At 40.0% G+C, this 17,607-nt stretch overlaps 2 protein-coding genes across 4 annotated transcripts; one reads left to right on the forward strand and one right to left on the reverse strand.

Annotated features, from left to right (window-relative positions):
- The first annotated feature begins 56 nt into the window (after positions 1–56).
- On the forward strand, positions 57–9,387 carry EEF2KMT (eukaryotic elongation factor 2 lysine methyltransferase). Of its 3 annotated transcripts, none has more exons than XR_014698211.1 (9): positions 57–279; positions 357–419; positions 1,677–1,757; positions 1,986–2,087; positions 2,281–2,414; positions 3,267–3,565; positions 4,892–5,041; positions 5,708–5,940; positions 6,522–9,387. XR_014698211.1 is itself a non-coding variant. In XM_084536826.1 (8 exons), the coding sequence occupies exons 1-8, from the start codon at positions 205–207 to the stop codon at positions 5,806–5,808; spliced, it is 1,005 nt and encodes a 334-aa protein (XP_084392952.1). In that variant the 5' UTR covers positions 57–204; the 3' UTR covers positions 5,809–6,224. The 3 variants fall into 3 exon arrangements, 1 of the variants encoding a protein (XP_084392952.1); XR_014698212.1 differs by lacking the exon at positions 6,522–9,387 and adding an exon at positions 6,350–6,481; XM_084536826.1 differs by lacking the exon at positions 6,522–9,387 and having other exon boundaries at positions 5,708–6,224.
- On the reverse strand, positions 7,907–17,099 carry ALG1 (ALG1 chitobiosyldiphosphodolichol beta-mannosyltransferase; the record flags this gene model as incomplete). The annotated part of the gene is made up of 13 exons (XM_084536824.1): positions 7,907–8,138; positions 8,483–8,558; positions 9,288–9,402; positions 10,445–10,555; positions 11,286–11,345; positions 11,902–11,940; positions 12,699–12,820; positions 13,773–13,889; positions 14,547–14,636; positions 15,688–15,836; positions 16,328–16,431; positions 16,727–16,804; positions 16,886–17,099. The coding sequence occupies 13 exons, from the start codon at positions 17,097–17,099 to the stop codon at positions 8,004–8,006; spliced, it is 1,410 nt and encodes a 469-aa protein (XP_084392950.1). The 3' UTR covers positions 7,907–8,003.
- Between the last annotated feature and the right edge of the window lie 508 nt (positions 17,100–17,607).

A 17,607-nucleotide genomic window follows, 5' to 3' on the forward strand; every position in this document is an offset into this window, starting at 1 on the left:
CCCCGGGCCGCGCGGCGATGACGTCACCGGGTGGGCGGGGCGGGGCGGGGCGGGGGGGGGCCGTCCCCCCGGGTGGCTCAGCGGGGGCAGCGCCGGGCTGCTAACGGCAGGGCCGCGGGTTCGAGCCCTGCTCAGGCGGCGCCGCGGCTCCTCCTCGCTGCTTCCTCTGGGCGCGGCTGCTTCACGGACAGCGCTCCCCGGGCCATGGAGCAGGAGCTGGGGCTCTGCTTCCAGCGGCGCTTCTTGGCGGCCCGGCAGCTGCGAGCCTTCCCCTGGCCGGTGAGGTGAGGGCGCGGGGGGCTGGGGGCAGCGAGGAGGGCCCGGCCCGGCTCAGGTTTGGTTTCCCTGTGCTGCAGGAGCTCGAGCAGAGGCTGAGGAGCGCCCCGGGTTCCTCCCTGCTGGCCGATATCCTGCACCAGGTGAGGGCCGGCTTGTCGCGGCTATCGCGGTTATCGCGGCTATTGCTGGACGGGCAGGGAGCCTGCCGCGGGGCTGAGGTGCCTTAGCAGCACAGGGCAAACCTCACCGCGGTCAGTTACGTACAATAAGCTCAGATATAACAGCTCTCGTTATTCAGCCAGCCTCATCTGTGAGAAAGCACCGACTCGTGTCTCCAAGCCAGGCGAGAGGGTCCTGGGGGTGCGCCAGGAGATGGGTGAGGAGCTCGCCTCAGCCTGCCCCGGGGTGCGGGCGGGCCTGGGCTGAGGCAGGGAGGTGAAGAAGGAGATGAAGGACCCGCTAACTGGGCCCAACACAGCGAGGAAGGCTTTCAAGGACCACCAGAGACCCCTGAAAGACCCCGAGTGAAAACAAACGTGCACGTGTCAGAAACATTCGTGTATTCTAATGAGTTACAGGAAATGGCATGAGTGCATTAACTATGACTACATATATATGATATCTATATTCATATCTGTATATATCTATATTAATATACACATGAAATATACATATGTATACATTTATATGTATATTTTGATTGTATATAACCCCCATAGCTTGAACAATTCGGCATGCACACTAGGTGGATTGATCCCCTGCACATCCATCTCTGCAATTAAGGAATGCCTCCTTGCTAAAGCTCCAAACTGAGTCTTAGAGAGTTTCTTTGTCTGATTCTTCAGTAACACTTTTGCCTGCCTTACTTCGGACTCAGCAGGACAGACCTCTTCCTTTCCTTCCTGTTACTTAGCTGTTCTTTATTAGCATCAAAATCAAAGCTCAGTGCACCTGGGTGGAGATGTCCCTAATGCCAGGAGCAAACCTGCCAAGCTGATTTCACATCCCTGTGCCCTGGATGTTAAGAAAGCAGCTGGTGAGTCAAGCCACCCAGGGAATCCCTAAAGCCTTACCATGTTCTGTCTGCATGCTGACAGGAAATCACAAATGAGGCAGCAAGGCAAAAGGAAGAGAAAAGCAAAAGAAGGAGCGCTAGTCGGACTCTTTTCACTCAATTTTGCTATTTATTTTTTTGAAAAGTGAAAAATACATTTGTTGCCACAGGTCTGAAACCTAACAAACTGACCAGAAATCACCAAATTTCTTTTTCTGGCTCAGCATCAATACTTCTAGCTTCAGGCTCAAGTCACTGTGCATTTTGTGCCCTCCCTAAGATCTTCACTTGGTAAAGGGTTTCAACTGCAGCTGTTTTTTTTTTTTTTTTTTTATCATTTTAGACCATTCTCCACCCTCTGTGTGTAAAGTATCCCCCTTCCATCAAGTACAGAAGATGCTTCCTAACTGAACTCATCAAAAAGGTAATGCTTACTTTCCATGTTGCTTGTAACTCTTTGGTTCACCTTGGGATGGGTCTTCTTGAAAATACACCATTGTGGGCCAAGCTGAATTATTCTTAATAATAGAAAACAGCATTTAGTGTAAAACATTATAGCCAACAGTGTATTAAAGTGGTATTTAACATATGGGTTCTCTGTTCCATGACTAACAATTTGATAACTGAAGCTGTCCTTTTCTCTTCCACACAGCACGAGTCCACAACAGCTGAACCCCTGGATGAGTTGTACGATACACTAGCAGATATTTTAAATGAAAAAGAATCTACTCGCTGTTACAAAAACTACTTACTGGTAAAAACTAATGTACTGCTTTGTTATAAATCACTTTTAATCATCTAAACTAAGCAACAGGTGGCTTTAAATGTCACATCCAGAAACCCAGAGTGCTTCTGACTTTTTTTTTCTAGGCAGTAATATTGACTGTTAACTGCAAAATCAGTTGTCTGTGCTGATCCATCTTTCTCCTCCTCTGCATGTCCTCCAGCCTACTGGAGAATCCGTTACTCTTTCTGAGAGCGAGGCAATTATCTCTCAAGGAACCACAGGGCTCGTCACGTGGGATGCTGCTCTTCATCTTGCTGAATGGGCAATGGAGAACTCCACAGTTTTCAGTAACAGGTAAAAACAACATCACAGACAGAAAGATGGGGAAAGAAACCAAGGTATTTTCATTCATAGCATAAGTGAGTTATATGCACAACTATAATTTTATAATGCACAATATTTACCCCCAAAATAGATAAAATATTTGAGTTGGGCTACCAGCTGTTGCTTTTTTCTGTTCTGCAAGTTGAACTTTAATTCATGAGATGACTTTATAGTTTAAGATGGGCTTCAAGATGAAAACCATTACACCAGATAGTCTGGCCTGCTCTGTATGTTTGCTGCTGAATTTTACTGGCTAGGCAGCAAGGTAGCTAACTTTAATTAGTGCACTTCCCTCTTGGATGGGACTCATCCCATCTAACTTCAAGTGTTTGTAGTGCAGATGTGCACAGCTAATCTCATCACCTTGACTTTATTTATAATCAATGGAGATGAACAAGCACTTTTGGGGAAAGGTTCAGCTAAGCTAATTTAAAGTATCCACCTCACAAGAAAGGAACTGTGCTCCAGAATCATTTGTCTCTCTCCACTGACTAAGAGAAGAACTGTAAAACCAGTTTAAGTGGAGACAACCATGCTGCAGAAGTCAAGGAACACATGAAATGTGTCTTGCTCCAGTGATGGAAGTACTTTGTACCACATGGAAAAGCAGGAGAAGTACTTCAAGTGATGCATTTTTATGCTTATAACTGCATCTTGTTTACCATCTTTACCAGATATTTTAAATAGAGATTATAGATGGCTTACTCAAAAAATACTGAAATAATTTGTAGTTGATTTTTACCATTAGATATAATTTGAACGTTTTGATGTCATAACTCATAGTGTCCTAATCAATACTTACTTTACTCCATTAACCTTCAGGACAGTCTTGGAATTAGGAAGTGGGATTGGCTTCACTGGACTGGCAATCTGCAAAACTTGCAACCCCAAGGCATATATATTTAGTGACTACCACCATTGTGTTCTCAAACAGCTGGTGGAAAACATCCGTTTGAATGGCTTTGCTGTGCAGCCTGAAACTATTGAACCAAAATCTGAAGGGCAGGAGGCAGAAGGGAAGAACTACCAACAGCCGAAACTAATTGTTGCAGAGCTTGACTGGGGCTCAGTTACAGAAAAGCAACTGTTGGATCTACAGCCAGACGTTGTCATTGCAGCAGGTACTTTTCACTTCTGATTATACCAGATTGTATGGCATCGTGCAGAAATAAATAGGTAACAGAAACAAAGGTATTTGTTTGCAGGGCTCAGCCAACCCTACTTTGGGTACTGTGTCTGGAGAAACATCTCCCAGTTCATTTCACCACTTTGTATTTTTCAGCTATCCAACAGTTGTTTACCCAATACTGAAGAGCAAATTATTTGTCTTTTTTGTATTTTTTAAATCCAGAAATAGATGATAGATCTGCCACCCTTGAGACCCTCATCAATTTTAGCTGGAAGCATTATTCTTCTCAAGGGGGATAATATTAAAAAAAAAAAAACAAAAAAAAACATCAAAAACACACTCCCTTTTTGGATCTTGCTTGTATTCAAATCTTGAGGGAGTCCATAAAAATCTATTAATGGAAAATACAGCAATAGTGAATTTTGGAACTGTAACTACATGATTTTACTCTCCAGCTTAGGGGTTTTGCAAAGCAAAACCACCTAAGAATTCAGGTAAAGAAATGGTAAAATGTAATTGTCATCATGATTACAATTCTTCGTAAGGTATCACATGTGATACATCATATATGTGAGTTCTATAACATGAAGTCACTGCATGTATGTTAACTTAAACCCAGCCATACTGTTGACAGAATGCACAAAGCAGCCTGATTCAGACTCATGAAGGCGAGGCAATTCAAAACAGGGTAAATTACATGTATCTACTATTTGCTGGTACTACAGGACATGCTTCTGCTACATTGCAACATATGTTAACTTGTACACGTGTCTCAATGTTACTGTGTAGTAAACAGCCACCTACTAAATGTCAGTTCTGAACACAACTGACAGCTTTCAAACTCACGGTGCTAAGAAGTGAGGCTTACTTTTGCAGCCCTTAATGGTAAGGTTTTCCACCTTTCATCAGTATTCCTACTTGAGGGAAAATACTGAGAATAAAAAGCGTTGCAGCTGAAATCAAGACTTTTCCACTCAGCCTCTGAAATAGATTTCTAACACCATGGTTTTGTCCTGCTAAGGACAGTCGTAACACTACCAATGCTCAACTTTTGTGCAGTCTCCCTGAACACAGGCTTAAACACAGGGTCTGACAATCCATTACAAAAAGGAACAATGATCTTTAGTGATTTTGGACCAATAATGGAGATGAGGGCAATTTGACATAGTACATAAAATACTGTGTTTTCTAAAATCTCTTCTTGGAAACTTGTAATCCCTTGATAGAGCCATTCTTCCTTAAGAAAATACTTTATAGCTTTATTTCTGCTTCTTGCTCAATTCTTAATAAATATTGAATATTGCCCTTTTTTTGGCAGATGTGGTATATGATCCAGAGATAACTGCAAGCCTTATTGGTATGCTACAAAAGCTCTCTACTTTCAGAGCAGATGGAAAACCTCCTGAGGTCTATATTGCTTTCACAATTCGTAATCCAGACACGTATCATCTGTTCCAGGCTGAACTAGGTAGGTACTTTTTTCATCAACTGTATCAATAATTGTAGCTTTTTTCCCCAATTACTTATCTGTAGCAGAGAAACTTTTTTTTTTCCTTGTAAAGGGTACTGACCAATAACAGGATTCTTGTATTCAAGAGCAATAACCCTTCCAAATGGATTTGGTCAGGAAATTAAGCTTTAGCTTCTTGTTACATCCTATCACAACTCTCAGTTGTTAAGAATGTCAACTTAAGATGGATTGCAAGTGTGGAGGCAATAGGAAAAATTGTAAAGGTTAAGCTTGAAGGAGGAAAAACATCTGTGCTGCACTGCCACTGTGATAATGTTTCAGATGCAGCCTAAAACTCTTATCTTAACTGTTCTTTGAGGGTTAAAAAAGCTAGAACTTTAAATAAAAGGGGAAAGGATGTTTTTTTTTCCTTCATATGCTTCAGAAGTCCATCTTGCAGCCTACTAGCTGTACAGCTGGTCTACAGCCATTGGCTGATTAGAATCAATGAAATGCTGAATGCGCAGCACAAGCATACCTGTTAACTTTAAAAAATACATGCTCAAGCATTTGCCTGTAGCTTGCTTTACCAGCATGCTAAGATCTCCTTGCAGAACTTCACATGCAACTTTTGCTCTTCATTTTACTAAGCATAAATATGATTCCCCATGTTTCTCTTTGCAGATAAAGTTGGAATCGGATGGCAGATTATTCCAGTCCACAGCAACAGTATTTTTCTCTATGATACTCACTCAAATGTAACTATTCTGCAGCTATTTATATAATTTGGTAGATGCAAGTAGTTTTCAGACCAGCAAGTGCTATCTCATCCTTGCAACAAGATTACCTTGAATTCCAGAAACGTACAAGAGAGGCATGCACTGAGGATACACTTCTATGCACAGATTGCTGTCAAAGTAAGCTACTTTTCTTTCTGCAGTTGCCAGCATTCATGCAAGAAAGGAGATGCTTCTTAGAAGTATCTGTGTATCTCAAGCTGTAGAAATAAAGAAAGCCCTAATCATAATGCACTCCGATTCTGTAAATCGGAGTTCAACAATTTGTTCAAACATATTTTGATTTGTAAATAGCAGACATCTGTGTTACACAGAGCCATGATCTGTGATCACAGGATGAGTACCTCATACTGACAAGGGAGCAGAACAATGTTTTATAGTAATAAATGGTTTTTAATACTAAAGCTAGTTGTAATTACTTCTTTATGCATTTGCATGCTTGCTATGTGGGTCATCTTAAAACAGACCATGACTGTTAGTATTAAGTCGGACATACAGAAGTAACCCTGGACATACTTTTTTGTTTTAGCTACCTCTCCCTGAGGAGGAGGAGGGTAGGAGGAAGGTGCTAGAGTAAATGTACACTAACAGCCTAAACAGGAGTTTCTTTTATCTTTCTTGTCACAAAAGTCTTCAAATTGTTCTGCAAGGCTAGACGGCTCATTTTGGGTCTAACCAGGAAATCTAACCATTTCTTACAGGAAAATCATAGAACGCTTCTTGAACTGTCAAGCTCAGTGCTGTGACCATGGCCCTGGGGAGCCTGTTCCAGTGCCCAACCACCCCCTCAGTGGAGAACCTTTTCCTAACATCCAACTTCTCTAAAGCTTTCAGCATCACCATTTGCTTTAGAGAAATACTTGATTTACATCCATGCGTGCATTGGGCCTGGCCATACTCTTGTACAGGGATTTGCTGCAAAACAGGGGAATCAGCAAGTATGTCTTCATAGATGGTTCTTCAGTCAATGAACTAATGAAACTGCCAAACTCCTACAGGAAGCAGCTTGGGTTCTTATCATCATCTTCCCACCAGTGGAACCAAATCACTGTCAGAGCTCTCTTTTCAAAAGAGAGTATCTACTGTAACCACGGTGCAGGAGGAAGGTAAGATTAGCAAATGGCCGCCTAGCTTGGCAGAAGCAGGTATTAAATGATTACTCTGTAAGCTGTTTTAAAAGCACTGGTGCAGAATCCAGCCCAGGAACTCTGAAGAAAGTTATGCAAGCAGCAACTGTATGATAAAACCATTTTATAAAGAATCATGAAGACGAAAAAACATCTTGTAAGCATTAGGTCCATAGGAACACTAACAATAAAAAAACAAAGGCCAGACCTGAATGAGTGCTCAGAAAGTAAAGTGCCCTTTTACTAGATTATTGCATACTTTAAATATCTTTTCTATTCTATTCTAGGGATAAATTTTACATTCTTTCTCAAAGTAAATGGGCACATTTACTCCAATGCATGAGGACAACATTCACTGAAAGGTGAATTTCCCTCTTAAGTGTTCAATAAAGCTGTCACATACCAGTGGCTGTGCCTTTTTACTCTTGCACACACTGTAAAAATGAACTATCTAATTTCAAAGTTGTTTTCCATCTCCATAAAAACATACAAGGGTATAGTCAGTACTTGTCTAGGGAAGACTATACAAGAATGTTAACTATATGAAAAAAAGACAAAAAAAATGTATCCTCGATTCAAATGAAAATTCAAACTAAAAAAGTCTCTCCCTTGCAGAAAAATAATCACCTACTTAAGCATTTATTGTACAGTAGGTATAACTGGTATAATTTGTGTATGTATTCAAGTACTTTCAGCTAAAAGTAACCAACAAGCAGCCCAGTTAAGCATATTTTATACAAGTTCCCAGAGTACCTAAACCTCGCACATTCATTCCAAATAGTACAAGAAAAAAAGGCAGATGGCAAGGATCAACCTCTTCAGCATGGGAACCACATTTTCCCCCAAGATTTACAGACAACAAATAACCTCAACTGCACCTGCAGCACTATTCTTACTCCAATTGTAAAAGAAAAGGTTCATCAAAACAGGCCCCGAGATGAAGCAATTAAAAATTGTAACCACAGATAACAAAGAGCGTTTATTCACTGATTGTCACATCTATGCAACTGCAGGAATGTGTTAGCTTTTTGGACACCCTCCTCTCGCCACAAAAAGTCATTCACTCTGCATAAACAAGGGAAGAACAGTCTGGTCCCAACTCTCATCCCAACGCAGCTGCTTGGATGCACAAAGGTTTTTTCTGAAATTGTGGAGTTTGCCTTCCAGTGTGGGAAATTCCAGGAAAAGCATCTGTAAGTTTAAAACAAAACAAAACAAAAAAACACAGAAAAGTATCATGTTATATTTTGGATTAATTCTAGTTTCTCAGGGGTAACCCTCTGGTGTGACCCTCTGAACAGTTTAATATCACAATATTTAGTGCGTTCTTGCCAACTTCATATTTGAAATCAAATAGAAATGTGGCCAGTAATATCCATATTCAAATAGAACTAGGGCCAATAAGATCCACCAGGCAAAGAAGTAACCTCTGAGAATGCAAAATACACAGAGGATTATCACACGAGAAGGTAGCTTACACGGTAACACCTTTGTGGTTAAAGCTAGCGGAAAAAGAAAATCTGTCAAGACTTTACCTTCAGTTGTTCTGCAAGTTCACTGGAATCCCTGAATATCAGACCATTTTCATCATGTTTCACAAGTTCATGTAAACTGTGTACAAAAGTAATAGAAAAACAAACAAAAAAAAAAAAACAAGAAAAAAAGAACAGTGAGTGGGACATACACGTTTAAAAAGTTGCACAGTGTATCTGTAGAGACATGGCTATGCCTTACACATTAAGAACCTAGATGTCTAGATATGAACATTACATTCCTGACAAAATGGAACAAAAGGCAGTTATAAAGGTTTAATTTAAAGATTGTTCCCCCCCTATGTCATACTGCTGTTTACCGTTACAGTAGGTCCCCCACTTTGTCATTGTGCCATTTGTCTGCACATGCATCGCAGATCAGGGCAACATTCTACTTTAATCACATGGAAAATCTGTACATGAGATCTCCACAGTGAATACATCTTTAATTGAAGGACTGGAAGTTATAAGTCTGACTGCATACATTCACCCCTTCACAGAAGAGAGACATGTCTATGCAGAAGGATTTTTTTAAATGAAACAAAGGATTACAGGGGATTTTTTTTTTTTTGATGCAGCTGGTTGCAATAAATGGTCCAAAGTCTGTAAAAACTGGTGCTAATTTTTAGCCAACCTTAAATAAAACAACCTTGACTTCTGAAGTTTGTCTTATTGAATCAAAAGTAAGTTGTTATGGCATAGTACTGGAATCTCATCCGATACATGCAGAATGTAGAAAACTCTTGTCTTGTTAGAATAGCATCTTATAAGATCTACTTAAATTGTATCAGAATAAGCAAGCTCTTACCATTCAAAATATATTGCACATACAGGTAAACAACAGCCAAACATATCTACCACCTTCATAGGTAAATCCAAACCACTGGATGATTTATGGAGACACACACCCAAATCTGCTGAGCCTGAGAAGCAAACAAAACACACAAGAGCCTAAATTCTCTGAAAGCATCTCTTCTAGTCTTATTGTGAACCCTTCTACGCATGTATTTCTTTGGGTGATATGAGCTAAATATAAGCTATTTTCAATACTATCCAGACTGAGTCAATTTCAAGCTTGTAGAAAACGTATGTGTATACGCATATATAATATATTCATACACACACAATATACATATATACATACACACATACACACACACACTAAACTATATATTTACTAAAATTAGCCAGGCTTTAGAAACATACCAAGCAAGTACATATATTAAATTAAGGGGAATTTTAAAACCTCACGTATCTGAAAACAGCCTTGCCGTCTCTTAATCTGCGAAGAATGGGTAAGTGCAGAGGAAAACTGCCACAATTCAAACAGCACATGCTGCATTGCTCATGAGCGACTTCTTCCAGTTTGAGTGATTTCAAGACAGAGAAGTTGCAATGCCATTTTATAGGCGTTATATTCATTACTTTAAAATTACACTATAAACACCATGTTTTACAGCCACATAAATAGGCAGGTTCGAAAAACGAAGAGCAGATCTACTTGAAAGTGTAGTTGGCTACTGTATTACGCTTACTCACACTTCATGCTAATACAATGAACATGCTGAGGGAACACTATTCCAAGACATGTTAATTTAGAATTTCAGCTTTTTTGGGTGCTCAGCCAAAAGTTTACGGTATCAGGTACCGACCTGCCCTGTAAACCGGAACACAATCAGGCAAGCTGTATTTCAGCATAGAAGTATAAATAACAGACTGAAATACCAATGCAGGTATTATGCCTATTTCTTGGGATAAGAGTGAAAAATGCAGTTAAAGAAATAAGCAATTTTGCTTGCCTAGGTCAAAAACACAAGTGGTATACATGTATATATCATCATTTACCAGCAAGTTCATTTTCTTACTACATGTATATTCTGCTATCTCCTGCGCATAATGTCTATCACAATTCCGCTAAATTGTTTTTCACACATTATCAAATCTATTTCATAATCCTCTGATTACCAAGCAAAAGAGGGTAATCCTCAGCTTCAAGCCAGGGTGTACAGATCTGGATATGTCTGAAGTGCAGTTTCTTTATCAGTCCATTATAGTATTCTTTTAGTGGCCCTTTGCCTGTTTAAAACACACACAGAAAATATAATAATGATTGTATCAGGATGATTGAAAATAAAGTGCTGTCCGCGCACCTTGCTGTACAGATGACAAAGTCCTGTTGCCTCAAACATCTCAGAATATACCAACCATGATCACCCCACAGATTAAGTCCCATTGAAAACAAGATGAACCTACATTTTCTCTCTTAACTTGGTATTTAAAGCAGCCTACTGTCAGTGCTGCCCAGTCTTGACCTGCATTTTCTTTACAGCCAAAAGACAACCCAAAAATACAAATTTGCTCTTTAAAAATCACACTAAGATTTAGTCTGCTATTAATTAGAAAGTTAACCAACCAGCATTCATTCTGTGCATACTGTTTTACAAAAAGATGTTTGATGAGTAGGTTTCTTCCTGCATTAAGAGAACCTTTCTGCTTGAAACACTCCGAACATGCACCTTTATGTGTCTTTGGCTGCAGCATCTCAGTGTTCAGAATGTTGAGATTAAATTATTTTGAACGTGGCATAACGCACAGCTGTGCTACATGTAGATAGCCAGGCTGAGAGCTTCTCCTCTTTAAAGATGTGCCATGATTACATTGCTGCAAGAATCCAACTGCTCTGATTTATAATCAGACAAAAACAATTCTCTCTCGTCATCATCATAGAAGAGTCAGCATAGTACAAAAGTGAAAATGAAGTCATCTCTATTAGCAGAAAATAAAAAGTTATAATGTGAACTATTACCTGTTATCACACATACTAAAGCTGGAAGCTTGATTCCCTCATTGATATGCTGCTCATAATCTGGAAAAGATAAAAAACTGTTCAGAATTGACAAATAAATGGATGATTGATTTAAGAACGGTCATGGTCACTTAGCTTCCTACTTCAAGTAATTTCTTTATAAACATATACCTAGTAAAATAGCAGTAAATTTACAAATACCAAAATTGACAAGTTTCTATAGAAATAAATTATGATATGTTTAAAATGTACTATTCATAGGTTTCTTTGACTACACCATACTGGTTGTTTCAATTTATCTAGAAACTGCAGCTGTAGTTTTTAAATAGACAATGCACATTCCCTTCTTTCCTATTATCAGATACCTATGGAAAGTACTCATAGCTTAGAAAACTGCAATTTACCAAGAGAAATATAATTCTCTCCGGACAACTACTCCAGTTAAATCCAGATGTTTCACTTCTGTTTTTTAACTCCTAAAGTACTGCAAATCAATCAAATATGCCTGCATTTTCGTTTGAATAAGGAGGCACTGTTCTTTAGAGAAACGCCTCGTAACTGTCCAACATACAACCATTCCCCTTGGAATAGGTAAGATGAATTCCTTAGTACCTACCTTCTAAAGCTTTTAAAAGGACTGAAAAGTCTTCATCCTCTGAAAGAAAAGGCTTTATTAGAGATATTCATGGTTCTAGCATTTGTAACAAATTATTATATGTAAATAACAACAAAGATTTTCTTCACCTTTACTTGAATGATTTCAGTACGGCACAAGCTCTTCCTACTAAAAATCTGCTGTAATTATTTTCATAAAAAAGAGTCCACAACCATTTAAAAAATGTATTTGTTCCCCTTATTGACAACATGGCCAACAAGCCACCGATGGACTCTTTTGAGGATGTGCTATGTATCACATTCATTCTCTAGCTTTTGAAACCAGAATTTTTAAGAGTGGAAATTGCTCTGTTAATTCAAAAGGTACAGACAATTCTGCCATGGTTACTAGCAATTGATTTGTTTCACCTTTCTTTTCCTTTTCTCATATAGAGAAAAAAAATGGAAAGTGAGAAAGTCACATAATAGATGTTATCAGAAATAAAGAAGTAAAAATTTTATAGTTTTTTAATCCATTTTACACCACCAAACAAGATACTATGTCTGGAATGAAAAAAAAAAAAAAAAAAAAGATTTCCCGCTTCTTTTTTTTAATTCATTTTTAGTCACTGAGGTATATCATATACAACTTGTCTTTAAATTCTTCCGGACAAATGAAGAAAAATTTAACTTTGCCACTCACGATACAAACATGCCTGTATAACACATCAAGTTTCGAGTGTGGGGAAATATAAAGAGCCCCAGTTATATCTTTTGTTAAAAGGTAACGAAATATTAAAAAATAATCTGCTTACAAACCTGTCCAGCTTGTGCTGCTGATGAGAAGAGCTGGCCGTCCTCCGGTTTTTACCACATGTCCATTTCTTTTATCCATTTCTGTAAAGGCAGACCTCTCAGCATTCGAACTGACAGACTCTGTACTACGTAAACAGAATGTTCTGAATATGGACTACACAAACACAGTCTACAAACACAGAAGGAAATGTTATGCTTAACTGACATGAATTTCTAAGCACTGTTTGAGACTTGCTACTCGATTTCTCTGGAAATAACCATTACTGTTCTGATTTGCAGAGACACACCCGATCGTAAGAAAGACAGTTTTTTTTAATCTTTCCTATTACTACCATGAGCCTAATGACACCACTATCATAAGCACATTTCTATCTTCTCACAGTGTTTTCCTTAAAATGTTGGGAAAACAGTCTCTCTTTCCAGCTCTGACCCAAATACATCCAAAGCATGGGGGCCAACAATGCTTTTATTCAATTAAAACTGGAACCTTTACATTCAGTGGTGTGCAGCTCCAAAAAGAAAATGCCATACAGTATGATTCTCTCCTCCATTTTCAGTCATTAGTTTGGTAAACTAACTGCCTGTTGGGCTATCTACTACAGCAGACATCCTGCACACAGCCAGAGAAGAACACTTAAATTTATAGTGCAAGATTTTGAAAAGCCTCCACAATAAAGGAACGAGGAGTTTACTATTAAAACAATTGCTAAATTAATGCTATTAACGAAGCATCCAATCACTGTCATCCAGTTCAATGGGAACCAGACAACTGCTTTCACCCTTCATGTATTTTATTACTTATTTCCTCAGAATTTACACCAACTTTTTCTTTAAACAAACAAAACCCACCAATTTTACACATCAAGCAACATGTTATCACCCCTCAATGATTTCACTTACTCTGTCCTCTCCAGCAACAATTAAGCAGACTTGCACAGCATCTGCTACTGGCTGAACGCATGCAAAGACCACTGTCTGCTGCTGTTCAGAAACTTGTGATCCCATCCAAAGATATTTCTGGGCACTAAATGCCAATTTTTAACTGAATGACACAGAATAATTGCATGCTTTACTTACATATGCTGTGCTTTAAATGGTTCATAGTCTTTTGCAAGTTTCATGTACAACTGATGTTGAAGCTCTAGTGGTGTTTCCTTAAAATAAGAAGCTGGCCTGTCATACAGCGTTACTGCCCTGTAATTAAATACATTCACAAGTTAAATAAAAAAACAGATTTAACAAAATGCACGTGGTAAAGAGTGACAGGCTACAATATAATGCAGAAAGCGGATTATTAACAATAAAATGATGATTCAACTCAACTTTCTGTATTCCTGAAGTTTGCTGGTATAGATCAAGCTTGATATACTGTACAAAAAGGATCCCTATATGCACATTCAAGGGATGTAACACAACCATAAAAATCTACAGACATCACTGTCCTGATTTTTAAACCTATAAATTAAGGTTTCCTTAAAAAACACCTTTTCCTTTTGATTTTAAAGCCCTGTGACTGCAAAATAAAAATCTGCAGGGTTGACTAATCGTTAGCAAATACAGTGATGTTTGCCTTTTTTTTTTATTTCATAGACAGTGCAGCAGCAAGTCTTCAATAACATCTGGACTGCCACCTTCTAGACAATGAAGTGTTAATTATGAAGGCTAATGAAGACTATTCAATACCCACACTCCACTAGTTCATAACAAAACTGACTAATTGGTTCCAGTAGTGCTGAACTAGCTTAGGAAAAAGTTGCTTTTGTTAAGATTACTCTGAATTCAGATTCACAATTACGTGCTTTCATTTCACTTTGAGTATGTACGTAATAATGTTAGAGGTGTTTCACTTACTTTATTTTGCAATTCACCCATAGATCTTCTTTCATCGCGTTAGTGACACACAAGTTATAGTCCGACAAACGTCCAAAAAGCTTCTCGTACCTGACAAAAATTAAATCTTAGTTAGAACCTAAGACAATCCCAACAGCCAAATACACTGGCAGTCTCCAGTGCCAATGCTCAATTAAAAGCCAAACAAAACCAAAAGAAACTCAACCACCACCCAGTAACTGAAGTTTAACTAACAATTAAAGATTAACTCCTTGTGCTGTTATACTGAAGCCATAACAGTTTATGAGAAGGGATACAGCATGACTTCCTTATCCTTTAAAACCTAAGAACACAACAATAGAAAGCTTCTTAAAGCTGTTACCTGTAGGTAACCAGCTAGACTGAGTAAGAAATAGAAACACCTTCGCAGATGGACTGGAGTGTAAAGAAGTGTTAAAGAATAAAAAAAAAAACCACAACACTAGACAAAGTCACTGCAATAAGATCAAGTTTGCATATGCAACATGACTACTTCAAACAAGAACAAAAGGAACAAGTTTAAACCATGTGAGAAAATCTTTTAGTTCCTTTAACATTCACAAACCTACTTTAAGACAGGTTTCTAATTACTTTATTCTCCTGTTTCTAAATAGCTCACTGTCAAAGGCACGAGAGTTTGCATTGCATTGGGATACCATATTTCACCTAAAATGAACATGAATTTCCTTATTTTGTTACAGCCTAGGCTTCTTACAAAGCGTATTCTTTGCACTCTGCCCTGTGTATATACGTACATACAGCAGGCAGAATAATGTTCGCAACGTTAACACTGGAAGTACTTAACAGAAAGTAAAAGGAAAGTATTTTTTTTATGAGTTACTCACAAATTACTTTAGAGAACAACCTAATCCTTTTAAATTGCATACATCATTTTTATAGAATAAATTTACCTAAACGGAATTTTTAGTGTATTTTACAGTATATCACCTACCACCACCTTCCTATGTGTTTAACAAAGGCATTTTAAAGAATGTGCTTCCTGAAACGTACTAATTCTTGATGGAAACAGCCCTTTGCTAATTATATTCTTCTTTCTGCTTTCCATCCTTCTGAGCTCTGCAAAGGTGCATAACTTGTAAAGAGAAGAAATTTCTGTACAAACCATTTTGCAATGCGTACTAGCGGGTGATTTATTCCATGACTCAGACTCATTATGGTATATCCGTAGTTGTGCCAATCAATTATCAATTTGCTTCTCCAGATAAGACATGCTACCCAGGCAACAGCAATACTAGGTAAACCTGGAGGATTCTGTTTAATAAATAAAAACAAGTAAAAACAGGGCATGACTGTGGTGAAATGATAAACACTTAGCAATAACGAGAAAAAGAAAATCGAATGACTGAAATAACATTGTTTAAAGGGATCTTAATGAACAGGGACGATTTTGTTTTGACCAACTACAGAACTGCCAGTTTCTCCTGGGAAGGCTGGCAGGCACTTCAAATTTGCCTGTCAGATCTGGGTCAGAATTCCCATCCAAAACACATACGAGTATTTCTGTTAGGATTTATTCTTTACTAGTATATATGCCAATGAAATTCAAAAGCTCAAAAATTAACAAGAAGAACAAATGTGAGCTCACAGAAAAAAAAGTCTAGAATGAAATAAGTAGTTTTTATATAGGTTTATACCATGGATTGGGCCAATTTTAGCTCTCAAATAATTAGAGCAATGTCTGAGACTGCTAAAATATTCCGTAATTCTATACTATTAAGATTAATTACACACAGAACACGTACCTGAAGGAGAATATAGGACGGCCGCTCCATTTTCAGCATTGTGTACAGCAGCTGCATCGCCTGAGCAATGACTTTTACAACGTACTGGAGAATCTTTGGGCCAACTGCAAAGGGACAGAGAGCCTGTGAGGACACTCCAGCGCTGCAAACAGATGTGTGTGCCGTGCAGAATGAGCTATTGGGAAGCTTTAAAGCAATGGCACTTCGTAAAAACAGAAACCTGATGTCACAGAACCACCACACCACCCCCAAGTCCCCATTCTGCTTTTTATCTAGAGGAAAAAGCGAGTACCCGCAGATGAACACACGCACAAAACCGTGAGCAAAACATGCACCCGACGACCCCCGGGCCGGTTTTTGCCCCTTCTTTCCCCCTCCTCGCCCCCGGCCCGCACCCACCTCGCAACCACCGCAGGTCGGAGAGCGGCACGACGCGGATGCGGTCGCTGCCCAGCACATCGCCGTGCGGCCGGGTCTCTGCGGGAAAGGACGGAGGCTGGGTGAGAGCCGCGACCCCGCCGGCAGCACCCCCCGAGCCCCCCGCCCGCCCCGACTCACGGAGGTAGCCCAGCAGCGAGACGCCGCGGCCGTGCCGGGCCAGCGAGAGCGCGTGGTACTGCATCCGCGGGCTGCGGCCCAGGTCGCCCAGCACGGCCACGCACACCCGGCCCTCACCACCACCCGCCCGCCGCCGCCACAACCACAGCGCCGCGGCCGCCGCTAGCACCAGCGCGGCCCCGACGGCGGCCAGCGCCCCGCCGCCCGCCGCCATCTTGAGGCCCCGCGGAGGGGGCAGCGCCCCCGGGCGGTGCGGAGGGCGAGGGCTGAGGGGGGCGCCCGGGTCCGCCTCACGGCACGAGGCGGAAGCCAACGGGGTGATTTCTAAATTAACTTATTAATAATTTATCAATAAATTATTATTTATTTATAAATAAAATCACAATAAATTGTATTTATTTATTTATTTTATTTTAATGGATTAAAAATTCAGCACGGCTGAGTGCCGGGTCCTGCACTTTGGCCACAACAACGCCATGCAGCGCTGCAGGCTGGGGGCAGAGTGGCCGGAAAGCTGTGTCAGAGGAAAGAGATCCGAGGGTGTTGGTCGATGCTCACCTGAACATGAGCCGGCAGTGTGCCCAGGTGGCCAAGGAGGCCAACGTTATGCTGGCTTGTGTCAGGAGTAGTGCAGCCAGGGAGGTGATCGTCCCCCTGGGCTCTGCTCTGCTGAGGTCGCACCTTGAGTGCACTGTTCAGTTCTGGGCCCCTCACTACAAGAA

This window comes from Aythya ferina, assembly GCF_964211825.1.
Source record: "Aythya ferina genome assembly, chromosome: 15".
NCBI lineage: Eukaryota > Metazoa > Chordata > Aves > Anseriformes > Anatidae > Aythya > Aythya ferina.

Bases quoted from the DNA above. Each gene is read 5' to 3' on its own strand.
- EEF2KMT (XM_084536826.1), top strand. From the start codon at position 205: ATGGAGCAGGAGCTGGGGCTCTGCTTCCAGCGGCGCTTCTTGGCGGCC. The intron at 420-1,676 runs GTGAGGGCCGGC...TTATCATTTTAG, and splicing joins TGGCCGATATCCTGCACCAG to ACCATTCTCCACCCTCTGTG. The intron at 1,758-1,985 runs GTAATGCTTACT...TCTTCCACACAG, and splicing joins TAACTGAACTCATCAAAAAG to CACGAGTCCACAACAGCTGA.